General features: G+C 43.4%; 2 protein-coding genes across 5 annotated transcripts; one reads left to right on the top strand and one right to left on the bottom strand.

The window, feature by feature from the left end:
• Positions 1-4,532: 4,532 nt before the first annotated feature.
• LOC306740191 (intracellular hyaluronan-binding protein 4-like) lies at positions 4,533-8,558 on the top strand (the record flags this gene model as incomplete). Its single annotated transcript, XM_079222296.1, has 8 exons — positions 4,533-4,758; positions 5,429-5,555; positions 6,443-6,583; positions 6,655-6,726; positions 6,816-6,899; positions 7,228-7,402; positions 8,191-8,382; positions 8,493-8,558. The coding sequence occupies 8 exons, from the start codon at positions 4,533-4,535 to the stop codon at positions 8,556-8,558; spliced, it is 1,083 nt and encodes a 360-aa protein (XP_079078422.1).
• A 259-nt stretch (positions 8,559-8,817) lies between these two features.
• On the bottom strand, positions 8,818-19,933 carry cdc14b (cell division cycle 14B; the record flags this gene model as incomplete). 4 transcript variants are annotated; one of them, XM_079222174.1, is made up of 15 exons in its annotated part: positions 8,818-9,591; positions 9,744-9,809; positions 11,585-11,689; positions 11,774-11,821; positions 15,440-15,537; positions 15,646-15,811; positions 16,154-16,292; positions 16,384-16,614; positions 16,713-16,863; positions 16,949-17,015; positions 17,163-17,239; positions 17,331-17,423; positions 17,664-17,739; positions 18,509-18,599; positions 19,779-19,933. In XM_079222174.1, the coding sequence occupies 15 exons, from the start codon at positions 19,885-19,887 to the stop codon at positions 9,552-9,554; spliced, it is 1,557 nt and encodes a 518-aa protein (XP_079078300.1). In that variant the 3' UTR covers positions 8,818-9,551. The 4 variants fall into 4 exon arrangements, with proteins under 4 accessions (XP_079078300.1, XP_079078298.1, XP_079078299.1 ...); XM_079222172.1 differs by lacking the exon at positions 9,744-9,809 and adding an exon at positions 10,774-10,942; XM_079222173.1 differs by lacking the exons at positions 9,744-9,809; positions 19,779-19,933 and adding exons at positions 10,774-10,942; positions 18,745-18,790.
• Between the last annotated feature and the right edge of the window lie 48 nt (positions 19,934-19,981).

Genomic DNA, 19,981 nt, shown 5'->3' on the forward strand with positions numbered 1-19,981 from the left:
CGTTTCCTTCTTGTCGCAGCAGGTCGTCTGAACTGACCTGTGTGCAGTGCGCCCACAGGAGCGTTGTCCCGCGTTGCAGAATCGCGCCTGAGCAGTTGACTGACCAATCGTGTTCCGGGATTCGATCCCACGTGCCAGAAGCGACCAATGGCAACAGCCACACGGATCAAACTCGCAGGCCCGCGGGCCAATGGGCAGGACAGAGGGCGGGGATTGATCGAGGCGTTTTTATCCAATGAGATTTGAACATTCGACGCGCGCTCTTGCACGCGGACATGAAGATTAGCCAATAAGGACGAGCAGAGCTCGCGGTCGGCCGCGACGGAGCCAATGAGAGTGAAGGGCGGCTAATTTTACGTCGCCGAGGAGCAGATGGCTCTTTCCCGCGCTGAGGAGTCTGTTTATGTTATTACATTTCTGGTACATTTAAAGGGAAAGAAAACGGTGGCCCAGAGGCGCCAAAATTACGTAATCATTTTAGGGCGGAAATACTTGAACAAAGGGTGTACTGTGTGTGACAAAAATGAAATAGAAACTAACAGTTACTGAAAATGTGTTACTGTTTAATTTTAGGAGACCATTTCAATTTTAACCCTAACTCTTCTCTCTTCCATGATGTACCAACATGTTTTTCACAAGTCTATCTGCCCACAAAATGTGCTTATTAAATGTAAATTATAGACTTGAATTAATGATGGCAACATTTAGACAGACAGACAGACAGACAGACAGACAGACAGACAGACAGACAGACAGATAGATAGATAGATAGATAGATAGATAGATAGATAGATAGATAGATAGATAGATAGATAGATAGATTTGTTTGTGGCAGCAGCAAGCAAGTTACATACAAGACAAAAAATATCAGGTATGAAAAATGCTCAGTGAAATAGAGTACAGTCATTTTAATGTAGAGGTAAAGACTCGTGCTCATAGGCCGTAACTGAAATGAAGTCCTAGTGTCCTGTGAGCTGTTCCACTCATTCACTGTGCTGCAAAAAGACGCCTTTCTTTTTGGCTTTGTGTGCCTGTGCCATTGCTGTCAGCCTCTTTGTGTCTCTTCTTTGTTATCTTAAAAAAGGCAATCCAAATATATCCTACTGCGCTGTATAATGTCTTTAAACGTGCAATGTGTAAGATCTGGGCAGAATTTTGGTTTAAAACATTATTTATTTTTAAATTAAACTACTTTAACAAAAGGATGTGAGGAAGCGGGCTAACAGTTTAAACTAAATGTGTCAATGGTGCAGATATAAGCTATCTACTGCAACCAGCAAGGCCTGGTCTGTACTTTCTTGTAATGCCCATGTCATATATAGACTATAGTGAGTGATAGTACCAGTCTGCCCTGAGTCAAGAGAAGAAGGGCTTGTTAAAAGATAAGATAAGATCATCCTTTGTTAGTCCTGCAGTGGGGAAATTGCACATCCATGGTGTGCGTTTTAAATTAAATGGATTAAATCCAAAGTGGCATAGAAACAAACGACTCACACCCTTGCCTCGTCCTCTCCGCTGCCGTGGGGTTGATCCCAGGTGACTGCCCCAACGCCTCACTGGATCAGCGAACTCCCTGTTGCTGCTGTCTCCCAGGCTAGACCACGCACTCCACCGGCCTGCTGTAACCACCTGGGGTTTGTCATAGCTGTGACCGAGGTCTATAGGCTCGGCTATAGGCTGCTGCCGCATGTGAAGATTATGAAATAGCAGGGTTATTTTGTTCCTCACAGGTTTTTTTTATAACGGGTCTGTACATTTTATTTTATGGTCTCAGTAGTAGTACCCCCTATTTCTTTGGAGCAAGTGGAAATCACTTTGAATATAATCAACCTAACAAGCTGTCGGATGGCAAAGCAAGTGGTTTTAGACCATATTACTGCTGAACACATTAAATATGCTTGTCCGAGGTTAGCTCTTCTCCTTGCCACTTGTTTTACTGGCTTCTTGAGTCGTGGCTTATTGCCAGATTAAATACTGTCTGTTCTGTTAGTGCCAGTCATTAAGGGCAGAGCTGGAAAAGTATGTCGCTTAGATAATTACAGGGTCATTGCCTTGGCCAGCATACTGTCAAAAGTCCCAAAGAATCCTGCCAGATAGATCATGTGAGTTTATTAACTCCACAGATAACCAGGTGGGTTTTAAAACCAAACATGGTACTGACTTGTGTGTTTTTATGCCTTAAAGGAAATTGTCAACAAATATAGAGGTCAAAACTCATCCGTCCTCATGTGTTTTTCTGATGCTTCCAAAGCTTTTGATCATCGTGTTAATCATAGAAAATTGTTGGTTAAATTGAGTCAAAGAGAAGTCCCCAAATACATTTAGAGAATTCTGGTTCACCCACCAGGCTATGCAGGTAAAATGGGGCATAAGTGTCTCGGCCCCATTTTGAGTTAACAATGGTGTCAGAAAAGGGGGGATTTTGTCCCCAGTTCTTTTTAATCTGTATATTGATGATCTGTCCAAGCAGTTGAACGCCTGTAATACCTCACCTCTTAGAGCCCATGCTCTACACTCTTTGTAGTATTCAATTATATATTTAAATTGAGCAGCTCAACCCCCCTGTACAGTGAGATCATGCTTGACACCGGTTGATACTATAGATCTGTACTTTCCTCTATGACCACTAGAGGCTAAGTTTCATGATGTCAAATATGTCATATGACTCAGGTTCATAAGTTTGATCTAATTGTATTGCTACACTACATGATAGAGTATGCATACATTCATAAGGTTATTTTATAAATAGCAGATAGTCATCTATCTAATGATATCGTATTCATCCCCAGAGGGACATTTGTTTGTAGAAGCAGCAAGCAAAATTACAGAGTAAATATATTAAAAAAAAATACTCAATATATACAGTACAATAAAATAGCAGAGCAGAAGATATTACATTTAAGAAAATTAAATAGTAAAGAAAATGCAAAGTATATACAATGAAATAGAAGTATATAGTGAAATATAATTAAGGTATATAGGTATTAAATTAACTAACTAAACGACAAAAGCGGTGCTAGGGTTATTGATGTTGTAAGCTATTATATTGTGTATGGGCTTTTATTATCTTACAATATTGATTCAGTGGAGGGAGGATCTCTCCAAAGGTGATTTATTATAAAGTCTATAAAAACTACGAGGTTAAATTAAATTAGACCCACTTTACAATGTGGGTCATTTCTCGAGGAAACTCTAGTAATGTAATGTCATACTGGGAAAAAATAAAATAAGAGTAAATAGTCAGTTTTAGGTTTTTATTCTTGTGGATTTGATAGAAAACGTAGTTTGACCTGAGCAAGTTAGCTTACACTGGCCCACCTGAAGTAGGTCAGGTGTAGCTTCAAGTCATCACACCACCAGCTACTGGAGGATCAGCTGCTGTCACCGACAGGTACCGGAAACATGCCCGTCAGGGAATAGACCAACTCGGACAATATTAAATAATAACACGGAGAATTAACGACACTGAATTGAATCGACACGTTTATCTTTTATATAGCTATCTTAGACAGAGCCGACGCTAACGGGAAGCTAGCGTTAATACTCAGCTCAGCTACAATAGTAACAAAAGTAGCTCGCGCACATAACTAAGCTAGCTAGCTAGCGAGCTGTTAACTACAACGTTAGCTAAGCTTAGCTACCAATCAATTTAACTTAAGCTATCGTTAACTATGTGCTAAAACGACGTTTGGGTTAAATAGATATCAACTATTGTTGTCATAGTAAAATACTAGCTAGATCGTTTTAATGATCTCACTAACGTGAACCGTTAACGCTAATTATTAAATATTCAGAGCTAAGTTAGCTAACATTACAGTTTACCTGTGGGTCATATATGTGTGCACATATTTATTCTCACACTACTTTACGAACTTTTTGGAAACATTACTCGACGGTAACACATAGTATTTTTATTACAATAGCTAACTGGTGTCATGTATTATTTAGTTAAGAGTAAACGTGAAACTATGTTAGCTTTTTAAAGGAAACTATGCTAAATGTTGTATAAATATCTTCTGACACGTTAGACTACAATTGGCTGGTGTTTTTCATGTAGTTAGATAAGATATAAACTTAAAAATGTTCATCTTTATCAATCGACAGTTATTTTGTATTCATCGTTGATAAATAAAATACCCCCTTTGACTTCACTGCCTGTGCCAATCCGAGCAGCAGGGTCTGATTAAGCAGAGAATAGATCCGCCATTGTTGGATGAGGACTTGAGCCAAGTTAATGAATATTGATTAGTGAGGCCAATTGATGAGCACAGGGGGCGTGGTCTGGCTTGTCCTCACAGGTGTAAACAATTAAAAGTGTCGACAAACTGCTCTGGTTGTTGGTTTGGATGTTCACCGAGGCAGAAAGTCACCATCCGCAGCTCTGTTCAGGTGTAGCTGGACGCGAAAACGGTCGTTTCTTCAGTCTTGTCGTCGCTGTTTAGTAAATGTTATGTGTGAGATGTGCGATGTTTAGGATGTGAATCCGCCTTTTGAACTGTGCCCCCCCCCCCTCTTCAAACACAGGCTAAAAAATGCTCCCGGACGCTTACGGGTGCGCTGTGGCGAACAGGTACGGGGATCTCCTGGATGACGAGGCGGACCCTTTCGACCTGATCAGCAAAGTGCAAATGGAGAATGAGAAAAAGAAAAAGAAGCAAGACGGGGAGAAGAAAGGCAAGCAGAAGAAATCTGGTCAGAAGGAATCACAGAAGGAAAGACGCCTTCCCGTTGGGCCAGAAGTTCAAGAACCGGCTCCAGGTCAGCTCACTGCTAGGCCACATTATAGTTCAGGCACAACATCCAACACTAGTCTACCAGCTGAGAGTATTTCTGCATTGGATAGCCTTTGCTGAGGCGTTTTCAGCTGCTGCTGGTGCAAAATCAGTGAGGCTGCTGAGCACATGTTCATGCTTTCAGGGTTCCCATTTGTTATCTGAAGCTAAATTACTTTATCCTAATTGTAATGCACATTAAGAACTGCATTTAAATGCATTGCTTTATTCCTATGATTCAGTAAAACAAAGTGTTTAAAAAGGTTATTCCTTTTTTACCCCTTTTTTGTTTTGCATTTGTTTTGATGTTTTCAGACTCATTCTTTCCTTTTTTGTTGAAGGAAGGTTACTTGCATCGAAAAGCTGTCTTCAGTTTATGAATCCGTCCCTATCAAATAAATTGGGATTGAGAAATGTTTTTATAATTGGGAATAACGACTAAATGATACCCGGAAAATTTAAAGCAATACTTTTTAAAATGTTATTATAAACTAATATGTGAGCATTTATAGATTATTGGTTTGAACAAGGGCACTGATGCTTGATTTCGCCTGACAAAGTGTTTGATTATTTAATATTTGCATATAATTTGCAAACAAAGAAATGCAGTGAGACAACACCACTGAATATCTCACGACCTCACTTTGTTTCCTTAGTCCGTCAGCAGCAGCAGGTGCTTCCTGGACCAGTGAATGAGAGGGCAGATGGGAGAGAGGAGGCCTACAGGGCCACAAAGAGAGCTGCCTTTGGGGAGCATTGGGCCCAAGAGGAGTATCCACAAGAGTATGTGTTCTCCTACAAATTGAGGCTACAACTTAACTCTCCATATTGGTTTCTCTGCACATATTCTGTCTGTACAGCACCACCACTGCAATACATGTGAGACCAATTTATGTCCCATTTAAAATTGTATTCTTGCGCAACCACAAATCTAGAGTTTCATACAGTTGGGCACACATTGTAATGTAATTAAAGAAGTAAGGCTGCAACTTTTGTAAGAAGTGAAACATTCTTCCACTTAAACAAAACGAGAAGTTGTCCTCGCTACCTCCTTCTGTTGACATGGATCGTGGTTATCTGGATCGTGGTCCATGCCTACTTCTCATTATATGAATCATTTCTGTCGTATTCATTGAATGTGCTGTAACTCTGTTACATTATTCATTTTGGTCACATGCCATCTATTGCTTCTGTCCATTCGGGGAGAGGGATCCTCCTCTGTTGCTCTCCAGAAGGTTTCCGCCCTTTTTTCCCTGTGGAAGTTTTTCCTGATCCGATGTGAGGTCCCGGAACAGGGATGTCGTATGTGTACAGATTGTGAAGCCCTCTGAGGTATTTGTGACTTTGGACAAAATAAATTTAATTGGTAATGAAACGCACCTTTTTTTTTTTATTCAATACAGTAAGGGGTTTTGCCGTTACAGCCTTGCTTTGTCTGGTTTTTGATCCTTTAAATTTCCCGACTGCGGGACGAATAAAGGATTATCTTAACTTGTGAATGGTACCGTTAGCTGACATTTTATAATTCACCATTCTCCTGTCATTGTCACCTAATTTTTTATTTTTTTTTTCAAAATGAGAAGAAGAAAAAGTGACTGTCGAGAACAATACTTTGAAATGCAGGAGCTGTCACAGGAATACACTGAGTTTATTTTTGTATTGCTCCTCAGGCCTTCCTATAATGCAGACTTCAGGGGCGGAGATGGGAACACAGGTGGGAGAGGCGGAAGAGGTGGAGGAGGAGGATACTCAAGGAACTCTGACAACTTCGACCTCAGGGGCAAGAGAGGATATGATCGTCAAAGCGGAACGTAAGCCCATTTTAAAGTCTTTATTTCTCTCTTAATGGTTTATTAACAATTCTTTGTAACATGTATTGCAGAGGAATTTCTCCTGAGGAGAAGAGAGGAGGCAGAGGACCCTGGAACTGGGGCAGTGTTGAGGAATCTACAAGGTAAGTTTCATTAACCGCATGTAAAATAACTACTTTCAGTTCTTTGCACAGTACAGAAGTGTTTGGGCTTTTTGTTTTTTCTCTCTCAGAAATGAGTCAATGGAGGTGATCTCCAATACTCCCGTCAAATCTGAGGAGCCCCAAACCCGTGCGGTGGAAGAGAATCCGAATCGGTGAGGCATCCTTCTTTAAAAGGACATCACCTGGTTCAATAACAGTTTAATCACAGTTGGGGCAGCCCCCTCTTCCTCGATGAGGCTACTAACCGGTTGTTTTGGTCTTCAGTCGACTAAGATCTCTTTGATTCTTTAATAGACGTATGGCTGTCATAATATTTGTGTGGATACATTGTTGGTTATAAGTTTGCAACAATGTCAAAATTGTATTTTTCTCTTTTTGCAAGGATTTCTTAAACTCATTTAGGTTGTGTCGAACTATATTTACATCTTAAAATGTGACAAAGTGAACTGACGGACATAGTCATATCCCCAATTATGATAGAGCAATGGAAGAAGAGCATGGGGAAGTGCTGGTCCAGGTTGCCATGGAAATGACCCTGGACGAGTGGAAGGCCCTGCAGGAGACGAGTCGTCCTAAGGCAGAGTTTAATATCCGCAAATCTGGGAACCAGATTCCCTCCAAAGCCAAGGTCATCCACAAGTCAAAGCACGTGGAGGTGAGAATGTGAAGCACTTCATTGAATCTGTTCAGAAGAAAACAACAACGCTCTGAAAGTGGAGCCACCATGTAGAATACTGACACATTATTGTCAAGCCTCATCTGGCTGTGACGTTTGACTAACATACAGACCGTGACTGTAAACCAGGCAAAGGCTGGAGGGTCTGAGGTCTCACCTGTTTATGGATGGGCCTGTTATCTAAAGACAATTTCAAGTAGCTCCCAGCCCACTAGATGGCGCTCTGCCCAGTGTTTGAGAAGCGAGTCTTGTGTCCACCCACTTTACTCAAACTAAATACTCTGGAATTGCTCTGGGCAAATTATCATTTTAAAGTATGTTGACATCACCAGCCACATTACTACAGTTTCAATATTTGTATCTGAAGAACATGTCAGACATAAAAAGAAAAAGTTCATTGATTTAACTTTGAATTTGTTCACAGAACTGTATTATTTTTGGAGCTGTAAATCACTGCAGTATTATTTACAAATAAGCACCGCTTCTTAAACCCATTCGGTCTAAAATAAACATCAAGGTTCATGATGAAACATTCTGGTCATTATGAAAGGCAAACGTAATGGATGACTGCAGCGGTCTGTGTGGACGCTACACGGGAGACAGAAGCTGTGTTGGACTATATTTAGCGTCTACCTCTAATCTTCAGACTTCTCCAGTTTTCTTTTGTTACCAAAAATGTTCAGTTTGTTTTTTTGTCTTTCCATTTTTTTTCTCTTGTCCCCAATGTAAAGCTTCTTTGTGTACCTATAAAAGTTTGTATTATTCAGACTGTGAAGGAGGGGATCATTGAAGAAGTGGAGGATGAGGGCCACTTCCTCCGCAGGTCTGTGAATGACATCACCTCCCTTCTGGACATCAACTTCGGGAGCCTTGGACGTCCCAGTCGTGGGGGTCGGGGAAGGGGAGCAAGAGGTGGCCCGGCTAACCGCCCAGAGAGAGCCAGACCCATACTGGAGAGGGTATATGCCCCATTTTTGGCTCACTGATATTGTATTGTTTTAACTAGAGTATATCCATTAAATAACTAAACATTTACACAACTATTTATTAACATGTGTTCGCCCATCAGGAAGATGATTTGGCTCCAAACCCAGATGACCCAGAAGACTTCCCAGCACTATCTGCAGGAAGATAACTGAACTCTCTGCTCGTTTAGCTCTGGTGGGGTATACAGGTTGCACTTGACTCCTGGAGAATAAATGCTTTTGCAAGTTTATCGTTGAGCTTTTTTATTGTGGCACTATTTGAACAGAATCTGAGAAGTTGGGTATATGGACATGGGTTTTCTTTTGAATTAGGCAATGTTTTAAGAGACCTGATATGAAAACAAATGGCAGTTTAAAGAACTTCTTCACATGCTCATGTGTGATCAGTAAAAACAAAACTGTCAACTCTAAATTTGAATGCATTTATTGCATGGTACAAGGACCAACAGCCAGAGACCTACTTGGAGTACATTATGTAAAAAGTCAGATTCTATGTGCTTTAAGCAAATGTCTTCAATGGATTATGAACACGAGTTAGACAGAGCCCCAATAGGACCTTTGACACACTTCATAGCATGATTCAAACAAGTACAAAATAGTTAAAAAATACAAACTGAGTATATCAAATGTTGACATATTTACAGTCTTGGAATACAGTAGCTGAAAAGCTTCACAAGTGATGGCAAGCCAGATAATGACAGCAACATGAGCACAGTACTGCATTGTTTTGTGACGGACTGGATTTTTCAACTCCATCAAGAAGCAAACCGCCTGGCCAAATCACCTACAACCGTTTCCCCCTCATTTCACGACCCCAGAATATGTGCTGCACAGTGCTCATGTCTGAGGATATCTCGGCTTCACATGCCGGTCTGATATTTGCTACTGCATGCTTCAATAAGTAAGAACAACCAGGCAATGATTAAAACTATCCCTATTGTTCATGATTCTTTGTTAAAAGTATAAAAACCAAAAGTGCCTCACCGTTAAAATATACTTGTAATCGAACAAATCTATAATGATTTACGCGTCACATCAAGTTGGTTAAAGTTTGTTCCAACATAAAAATGTAAAAAGAGTAGTACGGCTGTAAAGAAGTTGGATTCCATGTAAAGATCCTCGGGATTTCCAGATCGACGGTCTCACCGAAGTAGAGGAGCTCTAGCTGTGGGTATGGAGTGGCTATGGAGGGGGAAAGAAAACAAGTCAGCGTCTAGATATACATTCCACTATTCAATCTGTCATTGTTTCATTCAATGTGGTTGCTCGTGAATCAGACATTTAAAAAAAAAAAATGGAGTAAATGTGACAGAAAACGGAGAGCAGATAGATACCATAGCTTAGAAAATCGATTTGATTGCAAAGAGCTGCGAGCTTTCCGTCCTCTGGAGACAGTGCGTCTGTAGCGTGTAAAGGAAAAAGAGGGAAAGAGAAACAAGAACCGTTACGGATCGGCTGCAGAGTGGGAGTGAACAGGCCAGAGGCAGGAAACACAGGGAGCAGAGTCCAGAGAAGCTAAGCCGTCGTAGTAGGAAACCTCCTGCTGCTCTCAGAACATGCAAGAGAAGCTTTATTTGGAAACCTGAGAGCGCTACATGAGCTGGGTCAGATTGACTAACAGGTATTTCTGCACAATGTCAGACTAGCTATATATGATATATAATGTTAGTACAGCAGCTGAGGAGAGAAGAACCGGGGCAGGGTTGCACCATTTTAAGATTACCGACAACCACTTCAGTTAACTATAATTGTAATGAACTATGTCTGATGATAATCATGTAGCCATGGCAAGAATAAAGCTTCAACTAAAGAACTGTTTTTTATAATTATTGCCAATTTCCAGCAAAATACTATCTAACGTTTCAATTAAAACTGTTTTTACTGCGTTACGTTTGACAAACATATCATCGGTTTGTGTTATTTTAGGATTTATGATGGCAAACTAATTCCCCTCATCCAAATGCCACAAAGACCCCGTCCTCCAGACTCGTGAGACAGCTGTCGGATCAAAATGGTTCAAAGTGAGATCGACATTGAATCCCGCTAATTTCTAACCGAGTAAAACAACTCGATTGACACGTGGATGAACCGCAGTTGGATGTCGTTTAAAAAACATTTAATCCTTGTCGATGCGTCCCCCAGCCCAGGAACATTGAGTGATTAGGAGCATTAAGAGGAGAAAGAGAAAGGAGGGAGAGTGTGGATTTTTAAACAGGACACTAATGACGCCATTCCATCATCTGCCCAAACTGGCGAGAAACCAAATGGAAATAGGACTCTCTCTGTTTTGGACAGCACAGATGACGCGTCTTCGTGGAAAAGCGAGCCCCGACGACGGGTTCGTGGGTTTGAGGGGATTCTTGCCTGCAGGTGGACCTGCGCCATGTTTAAGTTGATCAGAGGGCCTGCGTTGGCTGTGGCGCTGGCCGTCTCTCTATGGCCGCCACATGGCTCCCAACTCATTGGGTCCCTGTCGCCAGCCACTACATGCAAGTTGCCTAGGGACCTGACCAGTCTGGTGTGGCACAGGGAGCTGGCAGAGAGAAGGGAAGCCGTTAATCTTACTCCAGAAGGACCTGCGAGTGGCTATAGCCTCTTGGTTGCTTCTTTAAAAACACATTAAGAGCAGGATTTCACTTATTAAAGCAGCACGGGCCTGTATGCAGGAAATCAATGGGAAATATGCAATATTCAAAGTCCACATTGATCGGTATACCAATCTGTTAATTTGGCAAAATCATCTGTACTCAGCTTCACTTTTTTCCAGGTCTTCAGCCGCATCTCACAGTATGGTTACAAACACGCTCCTATATATGTGACCGCTTGCCATCAAGTCACATGACCACATCTCAAGACATCTCTATGACAACCGAGCAAGACCGTGGGAGACGGCTGAAATGTCCAGGATGAATCCAACAAGTGGACGTCGACTTAACGCCCACAGTTCTGTTCTCACCCAGTTTTAAATTGTGACATTTTCTAATAAATCTAAGTGAATCAGATCTTACTTTATCGTCATGTAAATGCTTAATTTAAACACGTTACTTTATTTGCTTGAACAGAAAGGGCAGCTGCTCCAAGTCACGGTTGCATTTCTGGTGCTGCTCTCCCTGATCATACATTTTCTCTACCGTGAAGTAAAAAAGCGCTCCGGACGTCCCACGCGGCCACTGACCTTCCTTCCACTCCGTTGGCCGGCAGCGAGGTTCGGGTCCTCTTCCTGCTGTCCGATTGGTCCGACAGAGCCGAGGGGTTGACGCTGGCCTGCAATACGACGCGGCTGCAGAGGAGACAAAGCGTCACAGAGTTAGCCCCGAGCCGCGCCGCGCGTCAGAGCGTAGCCGCGTAGCGCTGCAGACTTTACCTGAGGGACTGTGTCGACGACCTGGTGTTAATCTTATTCTCTTCTTGTCTGCGAAAAACAAAAACACAGAAAAGTTGATCGACTGAGATCTCAGAGAACTAAAAAGGGAAACAGGGCAAAGTGGAGGCACAGGGGTAAAAGACGGCCTTAATAAACTTAATGCTGTTAGATCAATACTGCAGCTTCAACAGCCAGGTAGGATTAGTAAAGCCACGTAATACCAGAAGGAGCCAGAGGGGGGCACTAAACCACTTTAGAGGAAGTGGGTTTTCCTTTTTTCACAGTGATCATTCTCAACTAAAGAGCTTAAAACGTCTGACGGCATTTTATTTTTAACAGTCTAGTCAACACAATAACCAGCGAAGCATGATGTTTACAAAAAATGACAGGACGATGGAAACAGTAGGACAAAAAAAGTAAAATCACTATGGACAGAAAATGGTGACAAAGACGAGACAGGAGCCTTTGAAGTTTTTAACGGGCTCTGCTCATCAGCTTAAACTTTACTGTGCTTGCAGAAGGACTAAAGAAGAACAAGAGCATGATTTGGAACAAATTTCTGATTTGGGTTGGGAATTTTAACAAACAGAAAAAAAGAAAGACTGGGGGGCTCACTTACAGCATTCTCAGTTAGAGCTCCAGAAACGGGGGCAGGACAGGTTTTTGGGGGTCTGACGGGCGGCAGAGCTCATTGAAATCCTAACCCGTCTATACAGAAATGCAGGATGGAAGAAGGGAAGCCATACACAATCCACCACAGGGCAAGGCTACACAGGGAGGAGAGCAGCATGGCTACCAGCCATCTGAAAGGAGGACAAATCCAACGACAAGAGCAAACGAAACAAAAAAATAACAAAAAAGAAGAGGGGGGGAAAAAAAAGGAAGGAGAGACAAGAGACGTCTGGGCAGGAGTCAAAGCCTCTGATGTTCTGCTTTCCCACCGGGACTGGATCAGATGAAACACCCTTCATAGAGCTTTCATTTATGCGTCGAACTCGACCGCTGTGGGTTATTTTGATCTCGATATTTGAGAGGAGCTAATAATAGTGAGTGATATTTAGTTTTTAAAACACAAAACATCAACGTTTCGGAACAATGGTGGTAATTTAGTTGTTTAAAAGATATGACAAATATATAGCACGTAGGGTAGAAACTAAAAGATACCATTACAATGTTCCTAGTAAACGTCTCTGAAATCTAACTCACAATAAATAGTTATTCTTGCTATCCCCTCCAAAAAAAAAAGGGTAAAAAATAAAGAAAGTTATATAATCTCTCAAAACCTAAAAAGTTCAAATCTGCAGCATATAAAAAAAAAACAGCAATTCTTTGCCAAATATACTCCCGATAGCTATATCTGTGATGCGCAAATAGGGATGTGTGCCAGCCTGCCAGTACACATCGGTCAAGCTCCAATACTTTGTTCGAAAGGAACACGTCTAAAAATGGGAACATCTTCACGATTATCGATTTTTGCTCCACAAAAGCGGACCGCATGAAAAGAAGCCGGCGGAGAGCGCACAAAGCTCAGGATGGTATGCGCACACTGATCCAGTCATGGAAGCGATGGAAAAACACAACAACAGGCAATTGACAATGAACCTGGCCCGACATTAAATTGCATGTTAGACACAAACAGAGATCCAACACAGAGGCATGTCCATGCGTGCATGTCCAAGGGGCTTTGTGCCTTTTGCCATGCATGGGAACGGGGGCAGAGGAGAACAGTTTCATTAAAATCGTCGTTCTAAAATCGCCAATGGACGTCAACATGCAACTTTGACAGTGGAGCCAGATGGTGGACTTCTTCTCAGGGATCCATGGCCCTAAACCAAAACCTCCCCTTCTGCCTCAACTCTCTCCGGAGAACGGGTAAACCCCGTTTCCCCCCCCCCCCCACTACCTCCACTGAAGCTCACGGATATGTTTCGTATAATCCTTTGTATTAGATTGAGGACCAGGAGCAGTTTGCAATCCCCAGTTAAAAGCCGCTAATTAAAAACACCAAAGTACTACTGGTCGTTTCCCCCCAAAACACCTACAGCTTCAACGGTTGAGCCGGCAAGTTTTTAAACCAAACAATGAGGAAGTTAACAGATTAGAACGAGGGCCAAGTTTCCCCTGACGGACTCTTCTCTTCCTGGGACGTGCCAAGCTATAGTAGTGCAAGCAGAGCACTAACGCGGTTCATTCAACTGATCCAGATCTTACGTAAAAAACTGTGATGAGTTGAATAATTGGCGCCGTTGTTAACAAGTACAGCAGGCTCAACTATGGAGCTTTACTGTAACTCGGAGGATATCCGGGATATCGAAGCAGATCAGCTCAGAGAGAGGAAGATGAATGCGGGGCGTGCCAATGCGATGCGTCCACTCGGTGCACGTCCGCGTCAAACCATATCGCCATCCAAAGAAAGACAGAAAGGAAAGAACAAAAAACAACAACTTCAAAAAGCCAGCCATACCATTCACTGGCACAGCAACCATTTCTACAGGAAGAAGTTGGCAGTTTGAAAAAAAAAAAAAATGAAAAAAAAAGGAAGTGACGTGTACTTACCTCCATCATACAGAACCTCACATCCTGTCTCTCTGATTTTCCTCTCTCCACTCATTCTCTCTCCCTCTCCCTCACTCTGGCCCTGTCGGCTATCTTTTGAACGGCAGGCAACACATCGGCCACACCGCGCCCATGAGGCTGCAGCAGAACACTACCACCTGCCTGACATGGGACAACAAAAGCCAAAGCCACATGGGTACATTGGCGGGAGGCCGGTTCGGGCCGACCTCGGCCGCGCTGACGGACAACCTTCCGCGGCTCCATTTACAAGGGCACAATCGATGTGGACTGGATTTAGATCGGGAACAACAGGGGAGCACAAAAATAAACTTATCAGGGTTCTTCCTGTTCAGACTGGGGGCGGGGTTTACCATCAGCTCCTGTTGGGCCACAATGCTTCCAGAGAGATGGCTAGTCACATGTTACAGTGGTCAAAATAAAATGACCATGTCTCAATGTATTTTATTGGCCAGTAAATATGAAATAGCAACTAGCACATTGCTTTGGCCTTTATATTTATTTTCCCTTATTAAAGATTCTGTCCAATCCTACAGAAAAACGAACCCGCGGATTATATATTTAACTTCCACACCTTTTGTGCCTTTCTAAATCCGGAGCAAAAAATCCTGGAAGATTGCGCATCAGACAACTCCAATCCAGTCCTCCAAAACAACTTTGACTTTAACATTTGTCCCACTACCTCCCCCAACGAGTTATATTACACTTGATCTGCATGTGATGGTATTTATTCAAAAGGAACCGGGGGGGGCACAAAGACAGAGTTATTTAAATATTACACAGATACTGCCTGGTTCCTTAACTTACAGGTAAAATGGAATTTGCCATGCTGAAGGGAGGGGGGAGAGAATCCGGGAGAGCAGCCCCTACGGACTGGCCATGCCTAAAAGCTGACCACCCGGAAAAGAAACACTGACAAAAACAAAAACTCCCTTGTCTTTAAATCCTACGGTTTCAAATCATAAGCTACTTATGATTTGAAACACGGCGTAATGATCCCGAGAGACTGACGAAGAGGAGGAGGCGTCGCTCATTCGACATGACTGCATCGCGTCGGCGTGATGAGACTTGCAAGGCCGTCTGGCTACTTACGATAGTGAACCCGAGGACGATCTGGCCTGCCTCTTGCTCTTCAGGGCTCTCAGTTTATCGCCCTGCGTGAGGCCATTTCTCTCCTCGTCGTCGTTATACTGGAAAACAAAGAGACGCCCGTGAATGGATCAAAAGCGGCGAGTCCTTGTTGAGTCGGCACACGCCTTGAAAAGCGCGGCAGTTGCGCCAGTCTCAAAAAAACTCACCTGTTCCATTTCCTCTTTGTTGGACACGCGGTTTTTGTTGCTCCCGTTGATGGTGATGTCATCCACGCCGGACAGGATCCGGGTGACGGCCACCTTGCCGTTCTCGCGCTCATTCAGCGTCTTCTCCCGGAACACATCTCCCTCTGCCCACAGGCTGTTCTGCTTACTGGTGTAGAAACAGGTCAACAAAATGTAAAAACACACACTTTTCTTGCCAAACCGCTGCTGCCATTGTAGTTCAGATTCCCTCAGGACATTAGCACAGGTTTGAAGAGGGCGTGGTCACCTCGGTTGACAAAGCGTTTCTCCCACATACTTCCCTGCACAACATTTGTGTTGAAAAGTGGCAACAGTTGCGGCGTTGGCCGTTTGACTGTCAATCAAGTCTCGATAAATAATACCGTCGGATGGTGTGTGCTGAACTTTAATTTTGCCGCTTATTCAGTCATGGATATTTAATATTCAAAAGGCCAAACACATTTTTTCATGTAAAAAAATCAACACCCACTCTTCAACGAAATTCTGCTGAGGCCCAATGATGGACCCCGGCCTGCAGATCCGTATCCAGGCTATGGCCTCGGCGGCACTCAGGCAGTAATGTTTCATCATATAACAACCAATCAGAGTGCCAGTCCTCCCCAGACCGGCTGAAAGAAAAAAGAACAAAGGTTTTAAAGGCATCAGACCAGAGTAGAAGCGTTGACCCATCAACAGCTAACCGTGGGTTAGAAATCAGACCTTTGCAGTGGACCGCAATGGCTCCTTCGGCATTCTCGCAGATGTTGAGGAACTTCCTGACGATGGCGTCGGTCGGCGTACTCCCGTCCACAAAGAACAGGTCGTGGTGCTCGAAGCCGGATTCCGTGAAACGCCGGGCGTCGTACATCTTCTTGTTGAGTCGGATGACGGTGGTGATGTTGTGATTCCTGAAGTACGGGATGTAGGCCTCGGGAGCGTGCAACGGGTACCCTGAGGTGGGGAGGGGAAAAAAAAGGCGATTAAAAATGTTTTGATAATAATAAAAAAAAGCACTAAAAGCTACTTTAGAAAACCGAACTTCCACGCACCATTCTCTATTTTGCTCTTTGGATGAGGCCCGCTGAACGCCAGGAACTTTCCCGGAATGATCCAGTTCAAGTCTCCGTTTTCTGCTCGCTCGTAGTGCTCGTATTCCTCCACATCGAAGTTGGAGAAGTCGAGCCAGCCGTACTGCAGAGCCTGGTGGACGGAGACAGGGGGTTCACTTCATTGGGAGCACGGCACAGCGGGAGAGAGACGTCGATAAATCTTTAAACTGACATACCTTGTGGACCCCGTGAAGACAATCGAGGATGTTCAGATTGTACATGCAGGTTCCGAATGAAGCATCTCTGAAACATCAAATACATCGAGGTCTTTATTTAACTCGATACATTTATCTCGGAAGAACACAAGCTGGCATCTAACATGGCCGTTCTTCGCTGCTCGAGATAAGAAGCCAAGGTAAATGTGAAATATGTGTCATAGTGAATTGTTACCTGAATGGAATATACGTTGAAGTCCTCGACACCAGCAGACTGTGGGCCTCTTCTGGCGTCATGTTTAGATTCATCACCTTTAAATACAAGCGTACAATCAGCGGGTGCCTCTTGCCATTACTTTTCACAAGCTAGTACATGCAACCAGCGTGTTCGGGTGCCGCTTACCGCATAGGAGCCGATCAGGTAGGCGGCATTGGCTTGTTTCTTCTGGTCGCCGCATGTGTAAAATATGATCTTCTTCCTCGAGAGCGTGATGGACTGTGCAAAGACATTCATAGCAACAGCATGAAGCGTGATCATTTCCTTTGACTGATAATTAAAAATTTTTTAAAAAGACACAAGTTGACTTCACCCGGGGATGTCAGGGCTACGAATTATAATAAAAAAAGGTTGCTGGCATGCTACCTAATGCAGGTATAAATAGATATCGATTGGCCTAGGTTTTGCCTCCCATTCTCTCTGGCAGGAAGGACAATCGTGAGCGGCAGGTTACTTTACCTTGAGCTTCTTTGTCAGCTTGCAGGAGAAGCGATAAAACATGGCCAGGTTAAGGGGACCAAAGTCGGCATAGAAGCTGAGATGAGAGAGTGAAGAAGAAAAAGAAGAGTTTGTCAGAGAGGCTATTTATGCAGCCAGCTGCGGCCTTTGGGGGAAGATTTACCAGATATAGTCAGCTACCTTGGACTGAAATGGTAAAAAGACCCGACAGAGTAAAGGCTATATATAGTATTTGAAGCTAGACTGGGTCATTCATACAGGGACAAAACATTTTTTTAAATGCAAAGACTAGAGGTCGTTTTTTTACCGCTGGCACAGAACCAAAAAAGTCAGCCGTGTCCTCTAATCTAACAACTCTGAGAAAAAAAATGCTTTTATTAAACTTTACTTTTTGCGCACGCACACACGCACGCACACACACACACACACACACACACACACACACACACACACACACAGTTTATTGTAATTATGTGTGTAAGGAGGACCTAGCAAAATAAGCTTTTCATTGTACTGAGTAACTGTCTGTTATATGTGCATATGACAATACACATACTTTTAATCTAGTGGGATTTTTGAAAAGGTCCCTTGAATTTAAATAAGTGCACAACAATACTTAGATCTTACAGTTTTCCACTACTGATGTGACATTTGAGAGAGAAAACAACCCTGCGTGTGATGATTAACTTCTACAATCAAAGCCAAAATCGCCTTGCGGTGCATTTAAATGTTGCTCTTAAAGCGAAGGGTCAAAGGTCAAGGGAGAGGGTGGGGCGGGGGCACAAAAGGACAATGCAACAAGGAGCCGTGTGCAAAAAAAAGGCGATGACTGACTGGACACTTACTTCTCGTACGCCAGCTCCTCGTCTACACAGAAACAGTGTCGCTCGGCCGTACTCTTGATCTTCTGCTTCAGTACGACGAAGTACAGTTGATCTGCAGGACGGAGGGAGGGAGGGGCCACAGCATGAAGAGGCAGTTAACCGAAAAGCTCGCTGTCGCGCGTCATCTTAATTTCGCCCGTAACATTTTGTTTTGTGTTGTTTTTATTTCTCGCATGTATTCTCTCGCAACAACTCACCCTTAACAAACTCAACACATCTGGACGAAACGTCGTCCGCGGTCATCTTGCTCACGGTTCTGAACATGACTGTTTTGCAGAGTAACGTACGACGTTGTTTTTTTTTTCTTCTCGAGGACTTTGCGCATACTGTGTAAAACTTCCACTGATATTGCGCAAGACGTTTAAAAAATTTTTTTACAAAGTATGATAAGGCGATACGTTTAAAACAAACAAACAAATAAGCGTTAAAAGACCCCTGATTTAACTCCCCGGGACAGGAAAGTTACCAGGCGAAGAGGGAAGGAGAGTTTGTGCAAGTGCGCACTCTACAAAAAAAATAGAAAAATCTCCGCCCGACTCCTCCCCTACGGTGTTCCGCGGGACGCTATTGGCTATGACTGGTCCGGGACGCTACATGATTGGAGGAGCGGCCCGTCGGTCGCGCTCTGCCACGCCCACTCCAGTTTAAAGTTCTCCACATAAGACACACGATAGGCCCGTGGAACATTGCCCAAGCGGTTGCTAGGGCGATCTCTCGGCCAATCAAATGTGCGATGTCCATTTCGACGGACCTCCCTTTTCTCAGATTTGAGCTGCGCAAAGGATGTTCAAGAACCAGCAAAACGCCACAAAATATATGAAAATCTGCGTTGGACGACGCTGACAGTGGGCTGACTGACATTTAAGGCATGCATACGCCCTTCCATCTCCATGCACAGTCTATGCAACAATAAAATACTGCAGACAAAGTGGAGTTATGGTGTAATTTCTTGCTCTAAAATACATACCAAAGCAAAACTGAACTGCTCAGATTGTGTATTTTGTGCACATACTGCCCAAACGAGGCAACCCAAATACATTCCTTATAAAGAAACATGGGGTGTCGCCATATTAGGTAAAAAAAACTGTTTGTTTTTTTCTTTCTTCTTCTTTTCATTTATAACGTAATGCTGTGCATGCGCAAGCCTGTCCAAGTCGCATCTCCGCGCCATTCTCCGACTGAGCTTAATAAAGTTCGCAGGGTTCACCCCGCAGAGCCTCCGCAGCCCTACCTGTTATCTCAGTGTAAATATTGGAGTTTGGCTCCGCCTCCGAGCTGCTGTGAGCTGCGCAGCGCTTTTTCCTCGACTCGGCTCGTCTCCTCTCGCTCTTGCGCTTCATGTTGTCTTCAGGTCCGCACGGTGGACATTCCCGAGCGGCTGCGTATCCCCGTATTGGCGCTGCGTTAATATGGCATGGTCTTGTTGTGTGTCTG

This window comes from Taurulus bubalis, assembly GCF_910589615.1.
Source record: "Taurulus bubalis genome assembly, chromosome: 8".
Lineage (NCBI taxonomy): Eukaryota > Metazoa > Chordata > Actinopteri > Perciformes > Cottidae > Taurulus > Taurulus bubalis.